The 25543-nt window shown below is 39.4% G+C and overlaps 2 protein-coding genes across 3 annotated transcripts in view; one reads left to right on the top strand and one right to left on the bottom strand.

Moving 5' to 3' along the window:
- Nucleotides 1-5772: 5772 nt before the first annotated feature.
- CMC2 (C-X9-C motif containing 2) lies at nucleotides 5773-20282 on the bottom strand. 2 transcript variants are annotated; one of them, XR_003506264.1, is made up of 5 exons: nucleotides 19803-20282; nucleotides 12884-12996; nucleotides 8694-8765; nucleotides 8355-8559; nucleotides 5773-6152 (listed from the first exon to the last, which is right to left on the bottom strand). XR_003506264.1 is itself a non-coding variant. In XM_027513955.1 (4 exons), the coding sequence occupies exons 2-4, from the start codon at nucleotides 12962-12964 to the stop codon at nucleotides 6066-6068; spliced, it is 240 nt and encodes a 79-aa protein (XP_027369756.1). In that variant the 5' UTR covers nucleotides 12965-12996; nucleotides 19803-19967; the 3' UTR covers nucleotides 5773-6065. The 2 variants fall into 2 exon arrangements, 1 of the variants encoding a protein (XP_027369756.1); XM_027513955.1 differs by lacking the exon at nucleotides 8355-8559 and having other exon boundaries at nucleotides 19803-19967.
- CENPN (centromere protein N) overlaps nucleotides 20259-25543 on the top strand; it is a 19306-nt gene continuing 14021 nt past the window's right edge. Inside the window, exons 1-3 of the mRNA XM_027513954.1 lie at nucleotides 20259-20430; nucleotides 22460-22640; nucleotides 23934-23979. Of these exons, the coding sequence (XP_027369755.1) occupies nucleotides 22470-22640; nucleotides 23934-23979 (217 nt within the window). The 5' untranslated portion in view covers nucleotides 20259-20430; nucleotides 22460-22469. The remainder of the gene's footprint in view (nucleotides 20431-22459; nucleotides 22641-23933; nucleotides 23980-25543) is intronic.

The raw sequence follows: 25543 nt of genomic DNA, 5'->3' as shown, positions 1-25543 counted from the left end.
GCAGAAAAATTTCACCTAGAATTCATAACACTGAGTCTAAACCTGAACAATTTTCACTACTCAAGTGACCCAGAATTCCCGACCAGAAAAGTTAGCCTCTGAGTCAGTAATACCTCTGGGGCACCTAGTAGAAGCAAATACAGTAGACTATAACCTCAAGTTACACTGTACAAGTTCAGTTAAATGAACCCTGCTAAAGATATGCAGGAGGAGACGGGGACGACAGAGGGTGAGACAGCTGGATGGGATCACCCACTCTATGGACGTGTGAGTGAACTCCGGGAGTTGGTGATGGACAGGGAGGCCTGACGTGCTGCGATTCATGGGGTCGCAAAGAGTTGGACATGACTGCGTGACTGAACTGAACTGAACTGAAAGATATGCTAACAATAATGAAATTAAAAACACACAAAGAAACAATCAACCATGAGGAAGAGATAGCAAACAGACAAAAACTTCAAATAATTGAACTACTGGATAAAAACTATTAAAATAAAACTATTTAAAATAAAAGAATTGAAAAGATAAGAACTATGTTTATGAAAACAGAATGAGTAAACCTGAAAATATATCAAATAAAACTTCTAGAAAGGGAAAATCAGTCACTGAAATAAAAAACTTGATGGATTGTTTGAACAGTGGAGAAGACAAAGCAGAAGAGAGAATTCATAAACTGGAAAACAGATTTAAGAAAATTACTAAGTAGGCAGGACAGAGAGGTTCGATGATAAAAAAAATTTGAAACAGTAAGTCAGAAGATAGTAAGAAAAGTTCTTGAAAATGATGAGAGAAAATGATAACCTAGAATTCTATACCCAGCCAAAATACCATCCAAGGTGAGCACAGAATTAATACATTCTCAGACAAACTCTGAAAGAGTTTACAACTAGCAGACACTGACTAAAAGAGCCTCAGAGGTTTGTTTTTCAGAAGGAAAGTAATTAAAGTTAGAAGCAGTGGGATAGAAGATGGAATGACAAGCAACCCATGGCAAACCTAAACACACACTGAAGTCAAAAACCAAAACAATCACCACCTTAAGGGCTAAAAAAGCTAGAGACATCTCTACATAGAAAGTAACGGTAAGGTTAAAGTACATTCTACTCAGGAGATACTGATTAATTCTAGCCTTTGTTAATCAGGTGTACATGATGGGTAATGACAGGAAATTCTGGAAAGATGGTGGTGGCTGTGGAGCAAATTTTTTGTAGATCCTTCCAAACCCCCACATAAAAACAGAGAAACTAGATAAGAATACCAAAACAAATAAACAAAAAGGCCCATGAACAACATTTACAACAAAACTAGATAAACAGGTCACCCACAAAAACAGAAGACAAATCAAGTTCCAGAGTGCTGTGAGGTACCAGCATCTACTATATGGTAAGAAGCACAGAGAGGCAATAGGGCATCTGAAGCACCCAAAACAGTCAACGAATATTCATGGAGAAGCTTGACAAGCCAATCTGAGACTAGCAGTTGCAACTGCGTGAGTTTTCGCTTACTTCAATAGTGGGTGAGTTAAAAGGGACCCATGTGATTCATGTTGATGGTCGGTAGAAACCAACACAATACTGTAAAGCAATTATCCTTCAATTAAAAACAATTTTTTTTTTTAAAAAAGGGTCCATGGATAGTGTGAAAAGGGGTGGAGCAGTTTAGCCTCTGTGGACTTTCAAAACCCATCCTCCAGGGTTTCTTTCCAGGGTAAGATCCCACCCTGGGGAGGAAATGCAGGAAGCAGGATAAAAGCTGAGCACGATAGAATAACAGAGACATGGAAAAGTGAGGGCTCAGATAAAAATGGAAGAAGAAAGCCAAGGAATCTCAGAAAGCATAGTATTTGTTTAATATTATGCAAAGGCAATGAAGACTTCATACTAAGTCAGAAAAACCATTCGAATCAAGACTCCTTCTTTAACAGTACAGACAAACTGTTACCATCATGCCAAAACCTGGGGAGTACTGTTTCCATGAGACCTTCTTGAGGAATCTGCAAGAACATGTTTCAGACAACAAAAATAACTAGAAATATATTAATAGATAAGACTAGCAGTGAGCATAAAACACATAACTTATATAATAAAGTACATTAAAAAGGATAGAGGGTAGTATGTGATGGCAGAAAAGGATTTACTACAAGGAAGGTATTAAGTAAGACTACTTAGCTATTGAAGGAGATGAAGAAAATCCCTCCTCTCTCCCTTGCTCACTGTGTGCCAGCTCCAGAGCATTTTTTCCTTCACAAACTCCCTTCCTAGAAGGAGCTGGAAAACTAGAAAGGGTTCATATGGCCAAGGCCTTACGTGTGCATGTTACTGTACAGAAATTAGGAACAGCTGGAATATTCAGGGCAGGACATGAAAAGCACTTCCCCAGCAGTAGAAAGAAGGTTGGTTGTTTAGAGGGAAGTCAGACCAGAGCAAGGAGAGGAGTTCTGAGCGGTATTTGTGACTCTCGATTTAGCCTCCATACTCTTGAGGGATATGACTTAGCCCCATGAGTAAAAGTGGTGCCTTATAGCAGTCAGAAAGAGAAATGAAGGTAGGAAGCTGAGATCTAGATGGGATGGAACTTTAAAGGGAAAATGACACAAAACAGCAAAAACGCCCTGGCTAAATTTCCCCTCACAGTCATAGCATTTTTTTAAATTACAAAACAAAGTTTTCTCCCACTGATTACTTGTGCTTTGTCGGCTTGAGGTAAACAGCACCGTATACTAGTCTGAGAACCTCGTTTTAAAATTAAGAGTTGAAATTCAGGCTGAGCACTACTTGAGAAGTCACACAGCCAGGAAGATCCCCAAAGTCCTTGAGACGGCTATCACGGTGTGATTATGGAGAGGAGGGCTGAGGGCAGGAGGCATCTGAGCTCCTGGGACACAAACCCAACCCTCAGGGCAGAGGCGGGTCTCATTTCCTTCCTGATTCACCTGGCAAATGGTTATTCATTCCTCTACAAAACGGCAGGCCCCGGACACTCTGGATTCCAGGAGTCCTGGACTGAAGTTACCCTGCCGCAGAAGTCACAACACTCTTGCTTCAGCGTACACCTCAGTTACAGGTACTTTCAACTCGCCAAACACTGGAGGTGGGAAAGGTGACAAGCAGGGGGCAATCAAGGGTGATTCCTTCTGTGGAGCAGTGGATGTTGTGGGGGTGGGTGTCAGCTCAGGAGGGACCCCCGTGCCCACCTCTCTTCCCTACCCACCTTCAGCTAGGTCAACTGGGTACCTTAAAATCTGCCATGGCAGGACTTTACACCATGGAAAATGGCAAAAGCTACAGATGAGTGGTTTCACTTCTTTGTTTTTTCCTGAGAGTCAGTTATGAAACATCTACCAGCTTATCACTGGCGACCGTGTTAGTGTGTCTGAGCTTCTGGTGCTCAGAAAGAACCTCTTAATTCTTTGTAGAAGAAACAGCACTGCATCCTGCATAAATAGGTATTTATTGCTCTGTGAAAGGAATACTTACCATTTCCTATAGTGCTTCAAGTTTTCAAAGTTTCTAATTTGCCTTCTGGAAAAAAATATTATCACTGTCAGCCTGAGCCCTGAACCTCATTCATTTTCACAGCCTCAAAGAACTTTACTCCACAAATGAATCCTTCTTTTCTGGCATTCTTTCAACATATATCCATTCCCAAGTGCCACTCCCCACCTTCCTCTGATTTTTTTGAAGACCATCTTTCAATACAACACTGCCCTTCTCTTCAGAGCCAAGACTTTTCAAAGGTGCTTGAATCCTCAGCTCCACCTAGGCTTCCACCCACTTCTCCCCACCCCACACTACACTGTTCTAAGGTCACACAAGACAGAGGAACCAAATCAACTGGCACCTCAGCCCTACTTTGACTCAATGAAACTCCCTCCTCCATAACGCCCTTGACAATCTGAGGCACATTTTCCTATGGTTTATCTTCTAACTCTATGCCTACTCCTTCTCCGCACACAGGGCTTCTCCTGACCTGAAATATCTATGTAAATGTATAGAGGAAACTCACCCAACTGACAGCTACAGAGACGTCTGGGGCGTCAAGTAATATTGGGGTATAAAGGAGGATGCCTAACTTTTACTCTGTAAAACTTACAAATTGCTTGAATGCTCCATAGAAAGCTGCTACTTATACACGTTTTAAAAAATTAAGTGACCCCAAGGTTTCATTCTGCTCTATAAACATTCACAGTTCACTACGGACACTGGCCAACGGAGCATTAGCTGCCACCTGCATGCTGCCATCTCCCCATTCTGCTCTAGTCTGTGATCCTAATAAGCTCTAGGTTCTAACACTCAGAAGTCTAAAAGCATACATCTCCACCTGGATCCTACACACACATACTGCAAACTCAGCACTGTACACCACACCTCTGTTGAACTCCCTCCCACGCAGGGCAGGGACCATCAGGATGAAACATAAATCAAATGCTGAGGCTGCCCTGGACTCTTCTTAAACTGTCCACCTAGTCAGAAATGCTGATTCTGGGTCCAAATTTCCCTCAAACCCCTGATCCCCAAACCCTTAACTCAAGCCCTAATTTCTCATTTATGTTGGGGCAAAACCCAAATTGGTCTTCCTGGGTACAATCTCCCATCTCTTTCAATTTATGTCCCAAACCATAACCAAAATATTACTGAAGTACAGAGTTAAAACACATCATCCTTCCAACTAAGGCCCCCCATAAATCCCTAATCATCATTTCTAAACCCCCACGTGGTTATCAGAGCACTGAAGATAAAATTGCAACAGAATTCAAAGCTGTCTGTGGTCTTCCTTTACTAATAGTTCTCGTATTCTGTTCAGGTTAAACAACTTTAAGTTCCTGAGAATGTATTTCATTTTCACTGTTTGCCAAAGGTTATCTTTGCTAAGTAGATTTCTTAGAATGGCTTCTTCCTAAAGGCTGGGCATGGATGCCCTGTGTTTCCATGACACCTGACTAATCATGGTACTTACTATACTACTGTAATAGTTAACTTGTCAGCTTACTACAACCATCTGAAGATACAACGTCTCACTTCTGTACCTGTACTTGGTCTCAGGGAGGCTGGGAGGAGAAGGGGTGATTGAATAAATACTCATAAATCTGAACCTTAAAAGGGACTTCAGAATTCTGCTTCTTCCTCCATATCTTCATTGAATCTCTGTTACCCTGTTTAACTCCCTTGCTAAATGAATGTCCAGCCTTTTCAATGCCTCTTGCGATGGGGAAATCACTAGTAAACACTGATGCTCAACAAGGCCTCCTACCATACATGTACACAGAGTTCACTACAAGGAACTCAAGGCTCAGAGTCTGCTGAAACCTTATCCAACAGGAAGTTCAAGCCCCTGCTGTGGCCATGACTGGAAGCTGGCTTCCAGATTCACAGGTCTCAGAAACACTGCATGGCCAAAGGAACACTGGCAGGATGGCTGCTAGAAAATGAATCTGGGAAGAAGAACCCTGCCCCCAACAAAAAGGAAGCACACAGGCCCAGGAAATAACTGGCACCCAGGGTGGGCCCTTCAACCAAATGGAGAAGCTAAGTCTGCTCAGACTTAAATCCTAGCCAGAAGCAATTTTATCAGTGTTAAACATGTAACCTTTTGGAAAACAGCAGTTTAAAAACAATCAAGTTGGAACATTTTCATAGAGTTAACACAGCTAGGATTTCCCCAAACTCTTGCTGTGCTTTCAATGTTTAGGCTCCAGAACTGCCACACTGCAAAAAGAGAAGTCTAATGGCACCATTCAGCCCTAATTCCAAGAGTCTAAAAGAACAGAGGAAATATGATCAGAATCAATAGTTTTATTGAAGGTTAAGGTACTCAAATGTTAACAGGTCATAGGCAAAGGGAAGAAACAGAAGTCTCAGATGCGTTGGTAGAGGAGGGAGGGTACAAACAGCTCTGCCCGACAAACATTCCAGATCCAGGGTTTCCATACTTCTCCAAGGCTTGATTTCTCATGGGTCACTTTCCATGCAAAAGATTTTAGAGACCAAATGCAACAGGATTCCTTCAGTTACCAACCAAGAGTCTTTGGGTCTTCTCTCAGGCAAGGCATCCAGTGAAAATAAGATCTAGTTTTCAGATTCCTCTGGAGGATTAAAAAGTCTCTTTCGCATTGCGTTGCCAAGCTCCCTGCTCTTGTTCCTCTTTTCCATGTACTAGAAAATAAAAGGAAGGGGAGAGAAAAGAGACAGCAGATTATGTTACTATTTACATACTAAGCTTAGAATATATACACCAATAAAGATATATTTTAAAGGTGCAAGAGGGGTTCTTAGGTAGAGTGGGAAAAAAGTAAAAGCAGATTCAAGTTGAAAAAACTGAGTGTGTGTAAACAGCTGGACATTAAAATCTTTCAGTCATCAGGTATAGAAAGAAGCCAAAAAAACAAAAGATCAGTGGCAGAGCACTGACCAGGAACTCCAGCTCCTGTCCCCTAAGCCTGACATTCACATCTTTGAGGTACTTACTTGATTTTCTGGGCCAGTTAACCTCAAATATAAGGAGTTGGGCTGGATAATCTTTAAGAAGTTTTCTAAGTCTAAAGTTTTGACTCAAGAGTTCTAACATATCTTCTAGAATAGTAGCAATTTTCAAACGTCTTTTTTTCCTCATCAAAGGGCCACTTCAAATAACAGATGAAGCACCAGGTCTCTTTAACAAAAGCATTCCTTTTATCTGTCCTACATTAATTTTCCTCATAGACTGCTAGGGGGAGAAGGGCATTTTACTGCTTTAAAAGGTTAAAGAAGAAAATTCTAGAACATGGAGGGATACCTGCTCTGAAAAAAATATTTGATATCTCTCTTCATATCATAGGAAGCCTCTAAAATCAGCTTGGAAAGAGGATTCTAAAGGTAAGTCTTCAGAAGACAGTATTTTGTAGCCAATAAAATAAGTCATAGAGCAAATTGAGACAGAGCTTATATTAAAATATATGTTATAAAATCTCCAAAAGGAGTCAAGATGGCCCCTGAATAAAAAAAAAAAAAAAAGATACAAAGGGTGACTATTATGTTATTCACAAAATGCCACCAAACAACGCAGAAACCAAACCAAACAAGTAACAGGAACAAAAGAGGACACTGCAAAAGTAGTATTAGTGATTATTTCAATAAAAAGGACAAAAGCAGCAACACAGCAGCAAAGAGAGGGTCAGAAAGAACTGGCCAGATCCTTTTTCTAGTTAAAAGCTTCAAAGAATGAAGTACTTAAATGACACATGAAGGAAATGGTAGGAGAGCATTAGGAGCAGTAAATGGGAAACTGGGAAGCATTAAAAGCAGAGAGGAAATAAATGAGCACAGGTTTGGAGAACTGGAGGATGAAAGAACAGATAGAAAACAATCTATAAATCAGGAAATGAAGCAACATAAAAACCACAGAGAGGATTAGAAAGTAGTCAAGGAGAAAATCTGAAATTTATACAAAAACAAACTGGGACAAAATAAGAATTTAAAATTTAAAGGATTAAATCTACCAACATTCTTCTACCAAATAGTTCCTGACAGTTCAGGACCACCTGGGTGGGAAATTTTCATATGAAGATATAATCACCAAACCAATGACAAAAATCACTAAACTGTGAGGATAAAAAAATCTAAACTTAGGAAAAAGGCTATCTTACACAACTGAAAGCATGTAAGAAATAAATACCTATACCAAATAAAACAGTATGGGCTTATTTTTCCATAATCTGAATAAAAAAGGAAGAGAGCCCTAGGTTTAGTTTCCATACAAAATACCCTTTACATATAAAGAAAAAGTGTTTCAAAAATTAGTTTAAAACATATACCCATTTGTGCACATGAAGAAAATTATCAGAATTCCAGGAAGTTCTTCAAACAGTAAAGATGCTGTAAAGGGATTCCAGGAAGAAAGGAGGAAAAAAGCCCCAAAGTAGAAACCAGGAAAAAATGATTGAAGACAGATGCTGAATGTCTTCAAATATCTAATACCTTTTGATATGAGGCTCATGTGGGGAGAAAATTCAAAAGTACAGAAAATGAAAATTGGAAGGCAGATTTTTAGTAGTTACATATTTTTAAAGGTTCTGGACAAAAAATTTCTGATGAATAAAACAGAAATGGAATTAAATTTCTTTTCAAAGATTTAAAATGCACTCTGTTCAGTCTGCGGTACCTACAAAAAGACAATAAACTTTGGCTATTTGCCCAAGCCCAAGTCATAGCCTAAAGCTATGTTCAGGAAATGAGTCTTTCCAAACAAGTCAAACTAGATCCCTATGGGCTGTATATACTATAATTATAAAGAAATTCCAAGTTTTAAGGCTGGAAAGAGCCTAAATCTAGCCTCCTCATGTTATACAAGGAAATTGAGGCCCAGAGAGTTTTAGTTACCTGCTAGAGCTAAAAGCTGATCAACAATTCTTTCTGCTGTACAGATTCAACTTCTCAAACCTTAAAATTTATCCAGAGGAGTTACAGTGATTATTTTAAGATAGTTGCTTTCATTTATGTGCATGTAAAAAAATCAGCAGTGTTCCAAAAGATTGTCCCCAGAAGACGCTTTCATTTCTCCTCTTGACTTTAGGGGAAGACATACCTATAAAGTCAAGTTTTGGTGTTATATGAAAACTTGCCAAAAAAAAAAATTAATAATGGTAGTAATAAATAATATTGCTCCAAAATAGTCTTTTCTACTGCTCAACCATTTCCATCCTTTAATGTTTTCCTTACCTCATTCTTCAAGCATTTTCTCATCTCCCGATCAAGATCATTGCAATGACCAAAAAATTTCAGAATGCTGTGCTAAAAGGAAGAAAAGGGGTAAAATATTTCATCCCATAATATGTTAAGGTCTCTGGCTCAGAATTGAAATATTTAATGTGTCACCTTGTCAATAAGCAAATGGCTAATAGTTAATCAAACAGTTAACCCACAAGTACAAAATATACAAATAAATGGGCTTACCCTAGCATTCCTACAAAAAAGGAAGAAATGTTCTATAGGTAGAAATGAAAAATAAAAAAGACTTTTCTTTGATAAAAGAGAAGCTTATTAACCTGCCAAAACCTCATAATGCCCTAGTGAAAAGCATTTTATTACCTAATATCTTTTCTTTAGGGGCATGTTATCCATCCTCTATTACAGAGTGATGTCCAAATGCAGTGTAGCCATATTGACAGTAACTTCCTTCATGAGCAAACACTCCTGTCCCATAGAAGAGTTACCTATGAAACGCTTGGTGCCAAAGCCATTTTTCATTTGCCTCTATGTCATCAAAATAAATTAAAAACACATTAACACTAATATTACACAGCCTGTATGGGCCATATAAACAAGTCACTAATTCACAATAAAAGGAAATCAATGCTTAATATTCAAAGTCTGCTCTGCTTTGCCATTAGTGTGTTTGCACATCGCCATTTTCAAGGCCAGGTCAGAGAGCATGGTGATCTCCTTTAATGACATGCCATAAATGCTGAACTTGTAACAATAAGCACTTTTTCCCTTTTCTTTCTAATTAAGGCTTTCATGGAAACCAGACAACACATAATTAGTAATAGTCATGCTATTAGTAATAGTCATGCTATTTCTTTTTTCCCTATTTCTTTACCACTTTAAAGGTACTTTTCTTGTCCACACTGAGTAAATGATCAGAGTTTTTCTGGCAAGGATTTAAGGTTTCCTAGTGATTACCTAATGACCTTTTCAGGATAAATAATTCCTGTGCATAAATTACCTCCTTGACAATACAAAGGGACAATGCTTTTTCATACACCTTCTGGCCAAACAAAAACAATAGACAGGATTAAATTTTTAGAATGTAACACAATATTTCATATTTTACTTTATATTTATTGATATCATCCCATATTCATACATCTTATTTTAAAAATTCAAGACAACAAAAAAATTTAAAAAAAAAATTCAAGACAAAAGCTAATTTATACTCTCACTTTCACCTCAACATTAAGCCCAAATGAGAATAATACTCTGTGATGTTACATGAAAAACAAACCCACAAATGCCCCAGTGGCATTGATAAAAGAAATATCCATGAATTTGGAGGAAAATGGATACATGCATATGTATGGCTGAGCCTCTTTGCTGTCTACCTGAAACTATCACAATATTGTTAATCGGCTATATTCCAATATAAAATAAAAAGTTGAAAAGTAAAAGAAATGCTCTTGGACTGTACCTCTTTTGTATACCCATGGCATGAGCCTCCAGTGCCTGGTGTCTATTTCTAGAGAGCAAACAGGCAGAGCTACTGATTGGATAAGTGAATCAACCAGGGTCTGGAGGACAGTGTCCCAGCCACTAGGGACACAATAGTGAGCATGGTGGGCCTGGGCCCCACTCTCATAGCTCAGAGTCAGAAGGAAGAGACAAAATATGAAGTGATCACCATACAGCAGCAGTTCTCAAAGTGCAGTCCCAGGACTACTCAAAACCTTTTCAGAAGGTAAAATCCATCTTCCTAATAACTGATGATCTTATTTGTTTTGTTCACTTTCATTCTCTCACAAGGGTACAGTAGATTTTTCCAGAGGCTACATAACCTGTAATATCAGCACAGATTGAGCAAAGTGGCAGATATGAGAATCCAGCTGTATTCTATTAAACCAAACATTAAAAAGAACTGCAAAAATGTAAAAGCAATGTCATTCTTTTCACCCTTTTATTGTTTTGGAAAATAAGGTCTTTTTTTTATGAAAAATAACTATTAATGTATAATGGTTTATTATTGTCATTTTAAAATAAATTAATATTTTTCAACTTCTCAGTTTTAACTTCTAATTCAACAAATATTGATAGATACAGCCCACATAAACAAAAGTTCTTTGGGGGCCTCAATAACTCTGAAGAATGTAAAGGAGTTCTGAGACTAAAAAGTGTGAGAGTAACTGCCATAAAGTTGGAAATAATACATAAAGTATTACTGAAATATAGAGTAATTATACCAAGGGAATCCAGGCCAAGAAAGAAAAGGAAGAGGAAATGACAAATTAAGCAGAATAAAGCCTGGAGGATGATAAAACCTTATCAAGCAAGTGAGAAGTGGAGACAGTGAGAAAACCTTTAAGTTAAGCAAAGGGAAAAAACAAGTAAAAAAGCCTAGAAGACAGAAACATGCTCCAGTACCACTGCAGACAGAGTGAGCAGGAAGGATGCGGGGCAGGAGGGTGGTCAAGCCCAAGTGTAAGTAGGGGCCAGTACATGAAGGCCTCAAAATACAAAGAAATGTAGAATTTATTCTCCAGGCAAAGGGAGCCATTAAAGGGGAACAATGATTAAACTTAGGACTGAGAGATCGGTCTACATGCAGTGCAAGTGAATTAAGACAGAGAAGAGGACAAAACAGTCATGGGATCAGGTGGCCCCAGTAAGATAATGTCAAAATCAACTGTGTTAAGAATAAACATATAAATCCGTGGAACAGACTAGAGAGCCCAGAAATAGGCCCGTTCACATATGGGCAATTGACTTCTGACAAAAGCACCACGGTAATGTAGTGGGAAGAAAGCTCTCCAACAAGTGGTGCTGGAGGAACTGGGTATCCAGAGGGAGAGAAATAAACCTTGACTCATACCTCACAACATACACAAAAATTAATTTGAATCACAGACCTAAATTTAAAAAACTAAAACTATAAAATTTCCAGAAGAAAAAATAGGAGAGCACTCTTTGTGACCAGGAAATTGACAAAGATCCCTAAAACAAACAAAAAAAAACATAAACAATGAATGAAAAACCTAGTAAACTATTACTTATAAGCTCTTTGTAACACATCTTTAAGAAAATAAAAAAGGACACCACAGACTGGGAGAAAATATTCACAACACACTTTGTATGCTGAATGATAAAAAGAATTCTTACAACTCAATAACAAGACAAACACCCCATTTTTAAATATGGGCAAAAGACATTATGTTAATGGCCAATAAGTACATGAAAAGATGCCTAAAGTCATCAGCCCGAGGGAAACACAATTTAAAACCAAATAATATATTATTACACATCCACAGAATGGCTAAAGTTAAAAAGACTTACAATATCAATTCTTAATCTAGATGTATGGCGGAAATAGTTTGTTGAAAGTGTATTGTCATCAACAACATTCTTTGAAACAATATAAATATCAGACTTCACAGGTCATCAACATTCCTTACTACCTCACTTTTAGTCTTAAAATTTTACTCATTTAAATAAGAATCTGATATATCTACAGTTTATGAAGAACATGAAGGAAATAATGCATCATGCAAAGTTAAAGAAAAACACAAATGCTTCTTATAACTGTCTCATACACCAAATATATTAAAAAAAAAAAACTTTGACATCTGTGAAAGCATCAAATTTAATGCATTGCAAAAATGGGCTTATTTACTATTTTGGTTTTAAAAATGGAATTTTATTTCCATTCCACTAACCAGGAGGGCATGGCAACCTACTCCAGTATTCTTGCCTGGAGAATCCCCATGGGCAGGGTAGGCTGGCTGGCTACAGTCCATGGGGTCACAAAGAATCGGACAGGACTCAGTGACTAAGTACACAGCAACCATTAAGTAAACCTGCTAAATGAGGCCAGTCATAATTTAAATCTAGTTAACAAGTAATTGTAAAAAATGTTTCAACTTCCTTTAAGCACATAATGATAGATGTCAAGGAAGATAGACTGTAACTACTATGTATCACTTCAGAAGCTCCCTAATAAAACTAACAGGCTTGATTTCTACTCATCATAAAAAGGAAGTAGTTTCTAAAAACAAATCACAAGCATCAACAGCTAATCTTTACTAAGCTAAGATCCATAACTAAGAATTATCATTTCCTTCTATTAATGGAGATAACGTTTTACATTAGTGTATTGTATCTAGGTTTCATTGTTGTTTCAGGGTTATTTTCTGAACTCTTACATTTTTGTGACATTCCTTAAGCAAGTTAATCAAGACGTTGCATTCTTCAGTGTGCAAGTGTGGAGATAAGTCAGGATGCATCTTTAGGAGGAGATGGAACACAGCAGAGCAACCTGTGGATACAAGAGTGTCTTGAATATGTGTGACTGTATTTGTTAATGCAACCTAAAATTATTTTCTGTAAGAAACTTCAGTGACCTTTATCAGAAAAGAAAGGTGACCTTAGGCAAATTAAACCTGAGCCTCACCTTCCTATCCAACAACTTAGATTCCGTGGGTTATCAGGAGTATTTAGAGAACACGCAGGTTCAGAAAAAAGCAGACTCAAGAGACCCGATCCTCGAAATAGGTGCTTAACCAGAAACAGCTTGCCTATGTTAACAAGCCTGACTTCAATTATTTTTCCCATACTCCTGAAATAGATTACAACCCATTTTATTCAGGTAAAATCCTACCAATGAAGAGAACTGGCCTATTAATCCTTTTTAAATGTATAAGGGTTAAAGGGCCATTAGTCAGTCTCACATTAGTGTGAATTAATATAGACTGCTTTCTTCCTAAGTAACATCTGGCTGAGAAAAATCTATCTAAATCATGAAGAGAAACAAGAAGCAGATGTGGATTTTTTTTTTCAAATTTAGCAGATCTATCCATAAAATGTAATTATTACAATGAAAACAAGAAGCTAAAAATCCCTGAAATTAGGTTTAATTGGTTCATTCACAAAAAAGAAAATTAGCATCCAAGGTCTAAGATAAAATATTATTTTGAGGTATTTGCTATAGTTACATTCACCTATTTCTCTATTCACCCATTTCTCTCTTAAACCAATTCTTTATGACCCAGAAGAGATTACCAAAGGAAAGAACCAATTAACTACTTTAGTCTTTTAAAAGTTCCAAGAAAGAAAACCTAGGAGAAATCATGACAGTAGGTTGAGCAAAAGTGAGTGAAATAAAGTTGCTCAGTCGCGTCCGACTCTTTGCAAGCCCATGGACTGTACCCTACCAGGCTCCCCCGTCCATGGGGTCTTCCAGGCAAGAGTACTGGAGTGAGTTGCCCTTTCCTTCTCCAGAGGATATTCCCGACCCAGGGATCAAACCCAGGTCTCCCACACTGTAGGCAGACGCTTTACCATCTGAGCCACCAGGGAAATCCATTAGGTTGGGCAAAGATACATTAAAATTCATAAAAGAATAAATTGGTTAAAACTTATTAAAATTTTCCATTTTCAAAATTAAGAAAATGAAAAGACAAGTCACCCTCTGGGTGATGACATGTCAATGCAGGCTCATCAACTGTAATTAACATACCACTCTTAGAGGATACTGACTGTGGGAGAGAGGCAGGGTGTGTGTGGGCAGAGGGGGCCTAGGGGGTCTGTCTCTCTGTACTTCCTGCTCAAATTTGCTATGAAACTAGCTCTAAAAAATAGCTAAAAAATAAAACTCCTAAAACTGCTCTAAAAAATAAAAGTGTGTAGCTCCTCTACAAGCTACACACTAAAGGAAAATATTTGCAAATCATATATGACAAAGGATTTGCACCTAACACATATAAAGAAAGTTTACAAACAATCCAGTGTTTAAAATATATCCCCAAAATAAGCAAAAGATTTAAATAGATATTTCACCGAAGAGGATATAGGAATGGTTAATTAAGCACATGAAAAGATGCTGAACATCACTAGTCACTAGGGAAACAGAAATTTAAACCACAATGAGACACTACTATACATCCACCAGAATAGCTATAATCAAAAAATGAGACAATAGCAAGCACTGCTTACAATGTGGTGGAAAGGGATCTCATACAACGCTACTGGGAAGGTTAAGTAGTACGGACACTTTAGAAAACTATTTAGTAGTTTCTTAAGTTAAACACAAACTTAACATATGACCTAGAAATTTCTCTCTTAAGAACACACCCAAGAGAAATGAAAGCATATATCCCCACAAAGATTTATATATGAATGGTCATAGCATTATTCATAGTAGTCAATACTGGAAACAATCCAAATGTCTAACAACCAAGTACTGGATAAACAAATTTGTCTATTTATTCAATGGGACACTATTTAGCACTAAGAAGGAATAAACTTATACATGTGCCAACATGGAGGAATCTCAAAAGCACTAAGCTAAATGAAATAAAGCAGACTCAAAAGACAGTACTGTATGATTCTATTTACATGCAATGTCTAGAAAAGGCAAATTTGTTGAGGCAAAAGCTGATCAATGTGGAGGTCCAAAGGTGAGAGTGAGGATTAATCTGCAAATGGCAAAAAGAAAACTTTGGGTGACAAAAATGTTCTAAAATAGGATTGTGGTAATGATTGCATAATTGTATAAGTTTACTAAAATCACTTAATTCACTTAGAATGGGCAAATTTTACAGTATGTAAATTATGCCTTAATAAAGCTGTGAAAAAAGTTTCAAGAAATTCAAACAGCCTGTCCACGTTCTACTCCTGACAAACGAAATCCTTAAAAATGACTAAACAAATAATTGCAGAGAATTATACCTACTACTTCAGATTTCAACTTATAAAAGTATCAAATCACTGTTCCACTGAGTGACTAATAACCTCAACCCCACCCCCTGCCACACACACAAACATACCACAGCTAAAGATCACAAATCAGGCCATTGTGCCAAGTGAAAACACTTGAGTATTTGAAATGGAAACTGAAAACGCAGCCAAGTTCAAGTTTTGTTTGCCTGTCACTGACTACAATCTTTTTAAATGATATAAAAATTCTGCCTCAGAAAAAAGAGGTCTCATACAGTACAGCAATGTAAGTCATCTAATATTATACAATATTATACACCTACACTTATATACAGTAAAGGTTATCTGGCTTCTGCCTTGCTTATTTTTTCTGAAGAAGACGTACACTGGTTTTGTCATCTAGAAAATGTCTTTAATAATTTTATTTTGTAAGTATATTTAACAAAATATTTTTGCATATATCTATGAACCAGCCCTCAAATGTGTGCTTTTACAGTTCAGAAACAAACTTCTGAGGTACTGAAAAGCCCTCTCTAATTGGCAAAGTAAACACTTAAGAAAACACTTGGGTACTGAGAAAAACACACATATGCACATTGTGTATAAGCAAAAATATATACTGTGGTACATGTTTTTCTTTCCTTCCTTAAAAGTTTACTTCAAATATGTATGCTACTCTACACACAGCCATGGTGTACTTCTACCTACTTACCTTCCCTTCTACCTACTTATCCTAGATGATTATACCAAATAAGAAAATGGTTTCATATATAGGAGTTTCCTTTTCTTGTTCTTAGTGAAAGCTACTATTTAACTTAAAGCTCTAAACACTTATCTTATCCCTTACCTAACAAATTCCTCGTTTTATCAATCATTCCCCTCTTGCCTCTACCCCATTTTTTAGTTAGATATTCTCTTCCTCCCCCTTCCTTCCATCCACCAGCTTCGGCTAACTGTTGGTGCATACGCATATGTACTGGGGTACTCCTGGGTATAATATACAAAGTATAACTATAAAATAATAACATTGTTCTTAGAGCACATTTAAATGAGTGCTGACACCTTTCAGTAGTCATCTTTAACAGCCTATTCTAATAACACTATTATAACTCAAGTAACATTTTATGAAATGAACAAAAGTCAAATATATATTCCATATTCTTATTTTCAAAATTTGTTCAAAGCCATAACAATATATTATTACAATAGAAATAATTTGTTCAATACTTACCATGTGCAGGCACAAGTCTCATAATTCTTCCAATAACTGTAGGAAGCAGGTACCTTTTTAAATTCAGTTAAACCATAAGAAATTGCTTTTTTGTAGGTCAAAATATGTGTTACTCATATTTTCATAGCAAAACTAAGCCCCAGGTCACACAGTAAATAACAGAGTTACTACCCAATGTAATCTCTCACTGTGACAGATTTCTCCCACTTTCAAAATAAGAAAGATATGCCTTCCCAGCAGTTTGTGAATGAAATAAATTCAGATAGAAAAAACTACTCCCCAAAGAACCTCTGATTAGCTACAAGTTCAACAGGGACTAATTGCAGGCTGAGGTTCAAAGAAGTCAATTTAACACTATCCTGTATTACTAGAAACAAGAGTATCTGTCTACATCAAGAAAAAGAAAAGTATTGTGCTTGTCCTGATCAGCCATGTCCAGAACACTGACAATTTGAATATCCCTGGGACGAATGCTCAGGAAGGAGATGGCTCTGACATTAGGTTTAAACAGGAAGCCATTCATGAAATTGGGAACATTTACTAACTAAGGGAAACCCACAACAGAGAAAATAGATAAAAGGAACAGCCAGGTTAAGTAGGACAAGTAATGGATTTGAAGGGAGAAGATGTGGGTCTGAAGGTAAAAACTGTGGACACAGCTATTCACAAGTTATATCGTTTTAGCTACTTAATCTGAAACATAAGTCTCTTCTTCCATAAAACAGAATTAGCTCTAGATCTATATCAAGAGTAAGTGTGACAAATGTAGTATCATTAGTATATCTGAAGTGTTCTGTCACCTGATGGGAAAGGCTGAACCGAACTGACTCTGAGATGTGTCCGAAGACAGGACTGGAAATCAAAGTGGAAGTTACAGGGGCAGATGTCATTTTCCTGGAGCTGTCCAACATTGAAACAAGCTGCTGTGTGAACTCATTTATCTGGCCTCCTGTGCCCAAGAGACTGACTAAGTAAGGATGTCACAGAGTATATTCTTACATTGCACCCTTAAGTTTTTTTCTCAAATCTAAGTTCACAATTAAATTTAAGCCATTTCGCAAAATAAAATTTGCACTCAAAGGATAAACACTTGTTACTGTTAAGAATACAGAAAACAGTTTCAAAAGGTAGCACCAAGATAATTACAGACAGACAGACTGTATTAAAAAAAAAGTGAAGGAAACATTCATTTGTGGTAAGATTTAGTGTAAGGGTGTTCTAATGAGAAAGAAAGGGATAACTCTATTCAAACAGTTATTATTTAGTTAAACACAAAACTTCAGTTCCATTTGTACACTGGCATTTAGAAACCATCAGAACAGTTTACTTCTCACAATTACAACTCCTCTCTCCCCATGCCAATCCCATCCACTTCCTCAGGTATGCACAGATTGATACCAAAACAGTCTGCCTGAATTCTTAAAAATGTTCATCTGTGACATCTGATATTTTTATAACTGTCTAATAGGTCCCTGCAAAGCAATCGTAACTTTTACTTGGGGGTGAGCTGGGAGGGTCTAAGCAATAGGGAGCTCTTGCTAAAGATAACAAAATTTATAGTTTTATTTTATTCACTGCTTCACCTTATTCTACCAAGACTCTGAGGTAAAATCTAACAAGTAGTCTATGATAGATTTCAACCACCAGGTGGCACAATTTTAGAAGAAAAAAAAGCACAAGCAATATATGAACACTAGTGTAGAAAAGAGAGGAAACATTCTAATAACACACTTCAGCAGATCTATAATCGCAAGAGGGAAACCCTATATTTTAATGCCACTAAGGCTTTCTTTAGAGACATTTTGCTATTGTGTGACCTCAACAGAAAGAAATTCACACTACAGTTACAATTTCTAATGTCATTTTAAAACAAGGCCAAAAAAGTCTCTTGTTCAGAGCCTAAAGAATCTGTTCTCCAGGAAAAAACTGCTCTCTAAAACATATATTTTTAAAAAGTCTAATTTCAGAAAGCTCTGGAATTAGTTAAATTAGTATCTCTCTACTTCACACCTCACTGTATTGAGCAGAAGTAGCAGACATAGCAGGGGACGACCTTCCTCACCCACTTTTACTTATCACAGCTGCAAAATGACCAAATCTAAACAGAGGCTTCTGATTAGGTGACAAGTGCTCGAAGTACAGACCTACTGCTACTGAGAGCAACCTCACGTCATTTCTTAAGGCATGGGCCCAGTTGTAGCGTTCCCTGAACTAGGATTTATCACCACTTTCTTGGTGTTGAGCCCTCTGTCAAATCACGTGAAGTTCAGAGCAAAAAAAAAAAAAATTAGTCCATAACCATCAAACACCACACAGGCTAGTAGGGGAAGAGATATTCCCCTAAATGCACATAGTATATGGCCAATAAATGTTTCCTGAATGCAGTACCATCACAGATTTGAGCACTGATTCAGACCTTAATATAGTTTTTCTTTTTTAAAAAAGGTGGGAAATGAGGGTCGTTTTAAATCAACCAGACATGTGCAGCAGCCTGTATGAACAGGAAAGAAGACACAACGAGTGTCTTACAACAGAATTCCTTTGTCATTGCACACTTCCTTTATGCATTTAAATCAGTACTAGGATTTACTTAACTCTTCATAAACTACTTACGTGAAACAAGCTCGGTCATCTTTAAACCCGATAAAAGGGATCTGCCTGTCACTTTCCTTGAAAAGTCTACATGAGGATCTTACTGGGTTCTCGCATCGCAGGACGGACTGGTGGAAAATTTCACTGCAGCTGAGAGGCGCCCTAACAGGCTCCCACAAGCAAACCCTGAACGCCTGGATCCCCAAGAGCAGTAACAAGCATACACCGTAGGGAGCGCTCACCGCGTCGGACACGTAGTTAAGCGCTTCTCACAGCCTAGGCGCTGGATTACACCCATTTCTCAGGCGAGGAAACCGAGGAGGGAGGAGCCTGCCCAAGGTCACCAGCTCGAGAGTTGTGGGGCAGAAAGCGAAGGTCTACCCCAATCCTGCGCTCAACTACCAGCGCATCCTCAGAGAATGCAACCGGACTGAGTTTAGCCTATCCCGCCCCGGGAAACCCAGTGCGGCGGTGCCGACCCTGAGGGACCTGAGGGGGGTGCCGGTGGGTGTCCCGCGGCCTCCCCGCACTACGCGGCCAGGAAGAGAGCGCGCCTCCGAACGGCCCGGACCCCCGGGACTCACCCGACTCGCGGCCACACCCGGAAAGTGGAAGCGGTATTCCCCGGCGAAGACGCTGCGCCTGCAAACGCGCGGTCTGGGCGCCGGAGCCGGGCCAGCTCCGGGTGGCGAAGGCACGGCGCCCTCCACGGCTGACACCGCTTGGCCGGCCCCCGCCGCTCGCCACCTCAGGCGCCTGCGCCGCCTTGTCTGGACGGGCCCATTTTCAGGCGCTGTGAGGGGAGGGAGAGCAAGTCCGCCGAGGCGCCGCAGAGCCTAAACTTGAAGGGGAACCGACAAGCCAGATTTTGTGGCTGGGATTAAGGCACTCAAAAAATATTCTCTGCTGAGAAGAGTGAGGCGGGGGGCTCGGCGCGTTTCACTTCTGTCGCTCTCCTCACGCGGTCCCCTGTGCCGAGGGTACAGTCCAGAGTTGGCGCCCCCCGGTGGGCGGGGCTCCAGGACGGCGGGACCTGCAATTGGTGGTTTTGAAGGTGCAGCGGGCGGGAACAGTCGATGAGGAGAGAGCCGGCCGGCGATGTGGGTACGAGAACCCGGCGGCGTGGGATCCGGCGGGATGTGGCGGGAGCCTAGAAGAAGCCACGTCCCACGACTCTGAGGCGACTCTCTTGTGACTGCCACGGGTCCCAAGGTGAGAGACTGGTCCTTGGTCTCGGGCCTGAGGCGGGGAACTTCAGTTGAGGCTTAGGCGAAGAGGGCGGAGACGCTGGGTCGTGACGTCACATCCGCCCTGGTGGGGCGGGGTCTTACGTAGGGCCTGCGTCGCGCTCGCGCCGCCCAGAGCTGTCAAGGGCTAAACAGTCTTCGGTTGCTGCTTCCTTCAGAATTTGGTGTTTCGATTTTGGGATAACCTTGGCGTCCGTCCTTTTTAGTCTCGCATTACTCCTGCTCCTTGTGGCAGCTCTTCGGCGGTGTATATTTACAGGGACCTTTTTGGTCATGCTTTCATTCAGCTGTTGTATCTCGTGTACGTACTATATGCCAGACACTGTGCCACGCGCAGCGAAGTAGAGAGAAGTTGGATAATCACAGGGAATCAGAAGAGTTTATTCAAGGGTTTCCAGTTTTATTGATGAGGTTGCATTCCCTCCATTCCCTCTTTCTACCAGAATTCTTTAGAATGACATTCCCATACTTTAGCCAGAATTAAGACTCTAATTGTAAAAATGCAGAAATCTCAAGCACTTCCCCAGCATTCCCCTCCCCTAGTTTAAATCATTGGGCCCAGGAGTCTGCGTTTTGACAACCACCTCCACCTCCAGTGTTTTTGATGGGGGACGTTGGTTTGATATTGTCACTGGCCAATCCTTCCCAGGTTGTTTATCTCCTCAGGCACGGCTTCTTAGGGAGAGTATCTAATACTTTGAGGCTTCCTATTCAACAAGTATTTCCACTAAGACAGTTCTTGGGCTGAAATTGTTCTAGATCCTAGGAAGGCAGATGTGAATAAGACAAACATAGTTCCTGCCCTGCTGCCGCTGCTGCTAAGTCGCTTCAGTCGTGTCCGACTCTGTGCGACCCCATAGACGGCAGCCCACCAGGCTTCCCCATCCCTGGGATTCTCCTGGCAAGAACACTGGAGTGGGTTGCCATTTCCTTCTCCAATGCATGAAAGTGAAAAGTCAAAGAGAAGTCGCTCAGTCGTGTCTGACACCAGCGGCCCCATGGACTGCAGCCCACCAGGCTCCTCCGTCCATGGGATTTTCCAGGCAAGAGTACTGGAGTGGGGTGCCATTGTGGAGCTTAATCATATATAATCATATAATATAATCATATGCCATTCAACAAACATTTAAATGGTAGAAATAATTCATAGCCACGATCCTTTTAGGGGAATCTCTTCTGTTTGTCCTTGTGTATCCTGTAGTCTTGGTGGAAGCGGATGAGATTGACAGACTGACTTCTGCTTCTTGTCATAAACACGGCCCTCCTCACCTCCTCCTCTGTGCCTTTTCACTCTCCTCTCTGGCCTGTCTGGAGGCCTCCTTCTCCCCTTGATGGCTGCAAGGCTTTTGTGCTTGCTGTTCCGTCTGCCTGGAGAGCTCCTCCAACAACCAGCCACATGGCTCACTCTTCCTCCCCCAAGAATTGGCTGGAATGCCGCCTTCTCTCAGGCCTGCTCTCCATTCCCCTCTTCCCCCCACCCATTCCCAGCCTGCTCCATATTCACTGCTACTAGCTTCCTAACATTGCTCCCTTTTCTCCTCAGCGCTTACCAGTTTTAACATTTTTTGTGATTTTCCTGTTACCTGTCTCTCCCAGCTAGGAAGGACACTTCCTACTGGCAGGAATTTTTGTCATTTTTGGTTAAAGCTCTATCCCCTGTGCCTAAAAAAGTGCCTGGCACTCATGGGTGCTTAGTAATTTGATACATGAATAAGTAAATGAGTGAATGATTCACTTACTATTGCTATCAAAAGATCAAAATACTCTAGCCAAGAAAGGAGAGAGAATACTAATTTTTAAAAACCTTAAAACATGTTTAAATGTACACTTAAGAGAAAATCCTCTTGTTGAAATACTCCGCAGAATGGCTGAAAAATTTGGGTGTTTGACATACAAATCATAATTCTGGCTAAAATTATGATGCTGAAAATTCACTAACTTGTACTTTTGTGTTTGCTTAATACTTTGTTGTACTGTTTTTATTTTTATTAAAGTGCCAAAGAGATGGATGAAACTCTTGCCGAGTTTTTCAGGAGGACCATCTTGAAAATCCCAATGACTGAAATGATGACAATCCTAAAAACCTGGAATTTTTTGTCTGAAAATCAACTGCAGACCGTAAACTTTCGGCAGAGAAAGGAATCTATTGTTCAGGACTTGGTTCTGCTTTGTGAGGTAACAGTGTTCAAAGTGATTAACCTTGAATATCACGCTACCCTTTGGTTTTCCTCTCTCTTTCCTTTCCTTAGTCCAAAAGAGATTTACGTAGCTCTAGGCTGTGACTGAGGAGGGCTCTGTCCCACTATAGTGGAAAAGGTGCTAATTTTTAATTGGATTTTTCAACTTACAAAGAATGCTTACAAACTAGTGAGAAGAAAAAAAGTGAATACCAAGGAAGAAGAAACAAAGAAGTTAAAATAACGAGCAGTATTCTTTTTTTAAACTCTCAGATTGTCAAAGATGAAAAGATAATACTCAAATATGTTGATCAAGTTATGCAGAAAGAGACACTCTCTTTCACATGTATTTATTTACTTATTTGCTTTTTATTTTAAAGTGATTTCAGGCTTTCAGAAAAGTTGCAAGTATAGTACAAAGAATTTTACTATACCCTTATATACCCAGTATACCCTTCCCTCATTCATTTTTAAATAAATATACTTTATGACCCAGCAGTTCCACTTCTGGATATTTAAATATATAAAAAACATAAAAAATAAGGAGGTATATATGATATTATAATTGATAAACATTTATATATCTAGTTATATATAAATGGTTACATATAAATAAAGATGTTAACTAGCATTATTTACACACAAAAAATTGGAACTAACTATACTTAGGAGATGAGATAAAAAATGTTGCATCCACTTAACAAAATATTCTTCGATCATTAAAAAGAATAAACTAGATCTTTATGTATAACATTAAAAGAAACTATATACTATGTGAACATACAAATGTGTATGTATAGAGTAGTAGTTCTCAGCTGAGATGGTTTTGCTCCCAGAAGACATGACATCTGGAGATGTTTCTGGTTGTTAAAACTGGGAGTGGGCGCTGCTGGCTTCCAGGGGATAGAGGCCAGGAATGTTCCTTTACATTCTAGGACAGCTTCCACAAGACAGATGTATCTGACTCAAAATGTCACTCAAGCCTGGTTGAGAAATGCTGGTATAGAGGAGGTGTGGAAGGATACCATTGATTGAAAAAAACAAACAGAAAGTTAAAAGTGATCAATGAAGAGTAGATAGTGGGAGAACAGTTGTGAGAGCCCGTACTGGGACATGAATCGGAAGCCATATTTGTTACTTAACAGAAGAACATAGTTGGGAGACACGTTGTCAGTACAGTATGGAGAGGGCCCTCGTAGTTTGTCCTTAGCAACCCTAAAATGTGCTGTAGATGGAGTGGAACCAAACCTGTCACCATAATTACTAAAAGTATTATTATAATCTCTTTCAGGAGAACCATGCGAGTCTCAATGACGCAGCCCATTTAGACATCATTTGTAAGTCTTGGTGATTTGTATTTACACTTAACCAGTCCAGTTTCATCAGAGAGGCAGTTTTGTATGTGATGGCTCAGATTTTAAAGTGAAGCTGACCTGGTTTCATATTTCAGCTCTGTCACTTACCAGTCTGTGTCCTTTACCAAGTCATGTCACCTTTTTCTAAGCTTCAGACTTTTCCTAAATCAAATGGACATAATAACAACCTGTATTTCACAGGATCATTGTGAGGGTTAAGTAAGATAAGACTTGAAAAGTTCTTATCACAATAATTGGCACATAGTAAATATTTGCTAGGCTTTGTATTATTGCTAACAGAATTTGAAAATATATTTCTGAGAATTTGTTATAATTACAGTGCCGCTTGTAAGGATAAAACTGACTGGACTTGCACGTGGTGTGGTCAAGGGGGTACTGAGTGAGAGAGGCAGGCACGGCTCCGGGGTCTGCATGTGCCACTAGAAAGAAAATGGACCCCTGACTAAGACAGTGGACACTAGAAGTGGACCAAGCTTGTCACAAAGATCATGGGTTAGTCTCAGATATGTACTATTCAAGGAAATGTCAGCATTTGTACTTAATTCTTTGCCATTTATCATGAACTTCTGCATGGTGTTTAAAAGAATCATTATCAACAAAAAATGATTCATCTCCATTATTAATATAACAACCTTATTCAGAGATCATTTAGCAGGCCATCTGAATTCTGAAACACAGAACCAAGGAAGAATATACTAGAAAGAAACAAAACCCTTTGGATGCTGTCTTTAAGGGCAGACATCACATTGTACCCGATTACACCTGTTTTAGACAAAACTAGATCATGAAGATTTCTCAGGCCATCACCATAAACAGACTGGATAGGGAGAGAACACTAAGGCACCAAAAAAGAAAAAAAAAAAGACACAGGGCAAGAAAAATAATAGTTCAAAGGCACAGCAGGTTGGTGTCCTTGAGTGTTGGAGCCCACAGTCCCTCTTTTTGGGGTGCAGAGCACCTTGGTCCTAGGTCCAAAGACACGGATGCAGATGGGGGTCAGCACAGGGACGGAGTAAAGCCAGGATGATGATGTGCTAGGACTGAGCTCAATAACTTACTGGATCCATTTTTAATCCAAGATACTCTTAAGTTTGTAACTCCTAAAGGGTGCCTTCTGTATCATACATTCATCCATTCATTCAGTCAGTCATCAAATACATATATTTAATGCCAGCCAGTACTCTTGCCTGGAAAATCCCATGGACAGAGGAGCCTGGTAGACTGCAGTCCATGCGGTCATGAAGAGTCAGAGACGACTGAGCCACTTCCCTTTCATTTTTCACTTTTCACTTTCATGCATTGGAGAAGGAAATGGCAACCCACTCCAGTGTTCTTGCCTGGAGAATCCCAGGGACGGGGAGCCTGGTGGGCTGCCGTCCATGGGGTCGCACAGAGTTGGACACGACTGAAGCGACTTAGCAGCAGCAGCAGCAGTGGCTAGACACTGGGAATAAGATGAACAAGACTAAGTCCAGTATGAACAAGACTAAGTCCAGTATCCCATGTGTACAAGCAAGTGTACAAA

The sequence above is a fragment of the Bos indicus x Bos taurus genome, chromosome 18 (genome assembly GCF_003369695.1).
Source record: "Bos indicus x Bos taurus breed Angus x Brahman F1 hybrid chromosome 18, Bos_hybrid_MaternalHap_v2.0, whole genome shotgun sequence".
NCBI classification, from domain to species: domain Eukaryota; kingdom Metazoa; phylum Chordata; class Mammalia; order Artiodactyla; family Bovidae; genus Bos; species Bos indicus x Bos taurus.
Note: the sequence above shows the minus strand (reverse complement) of the source record. Positions and strands in the feature narration are given on the sequence as shown.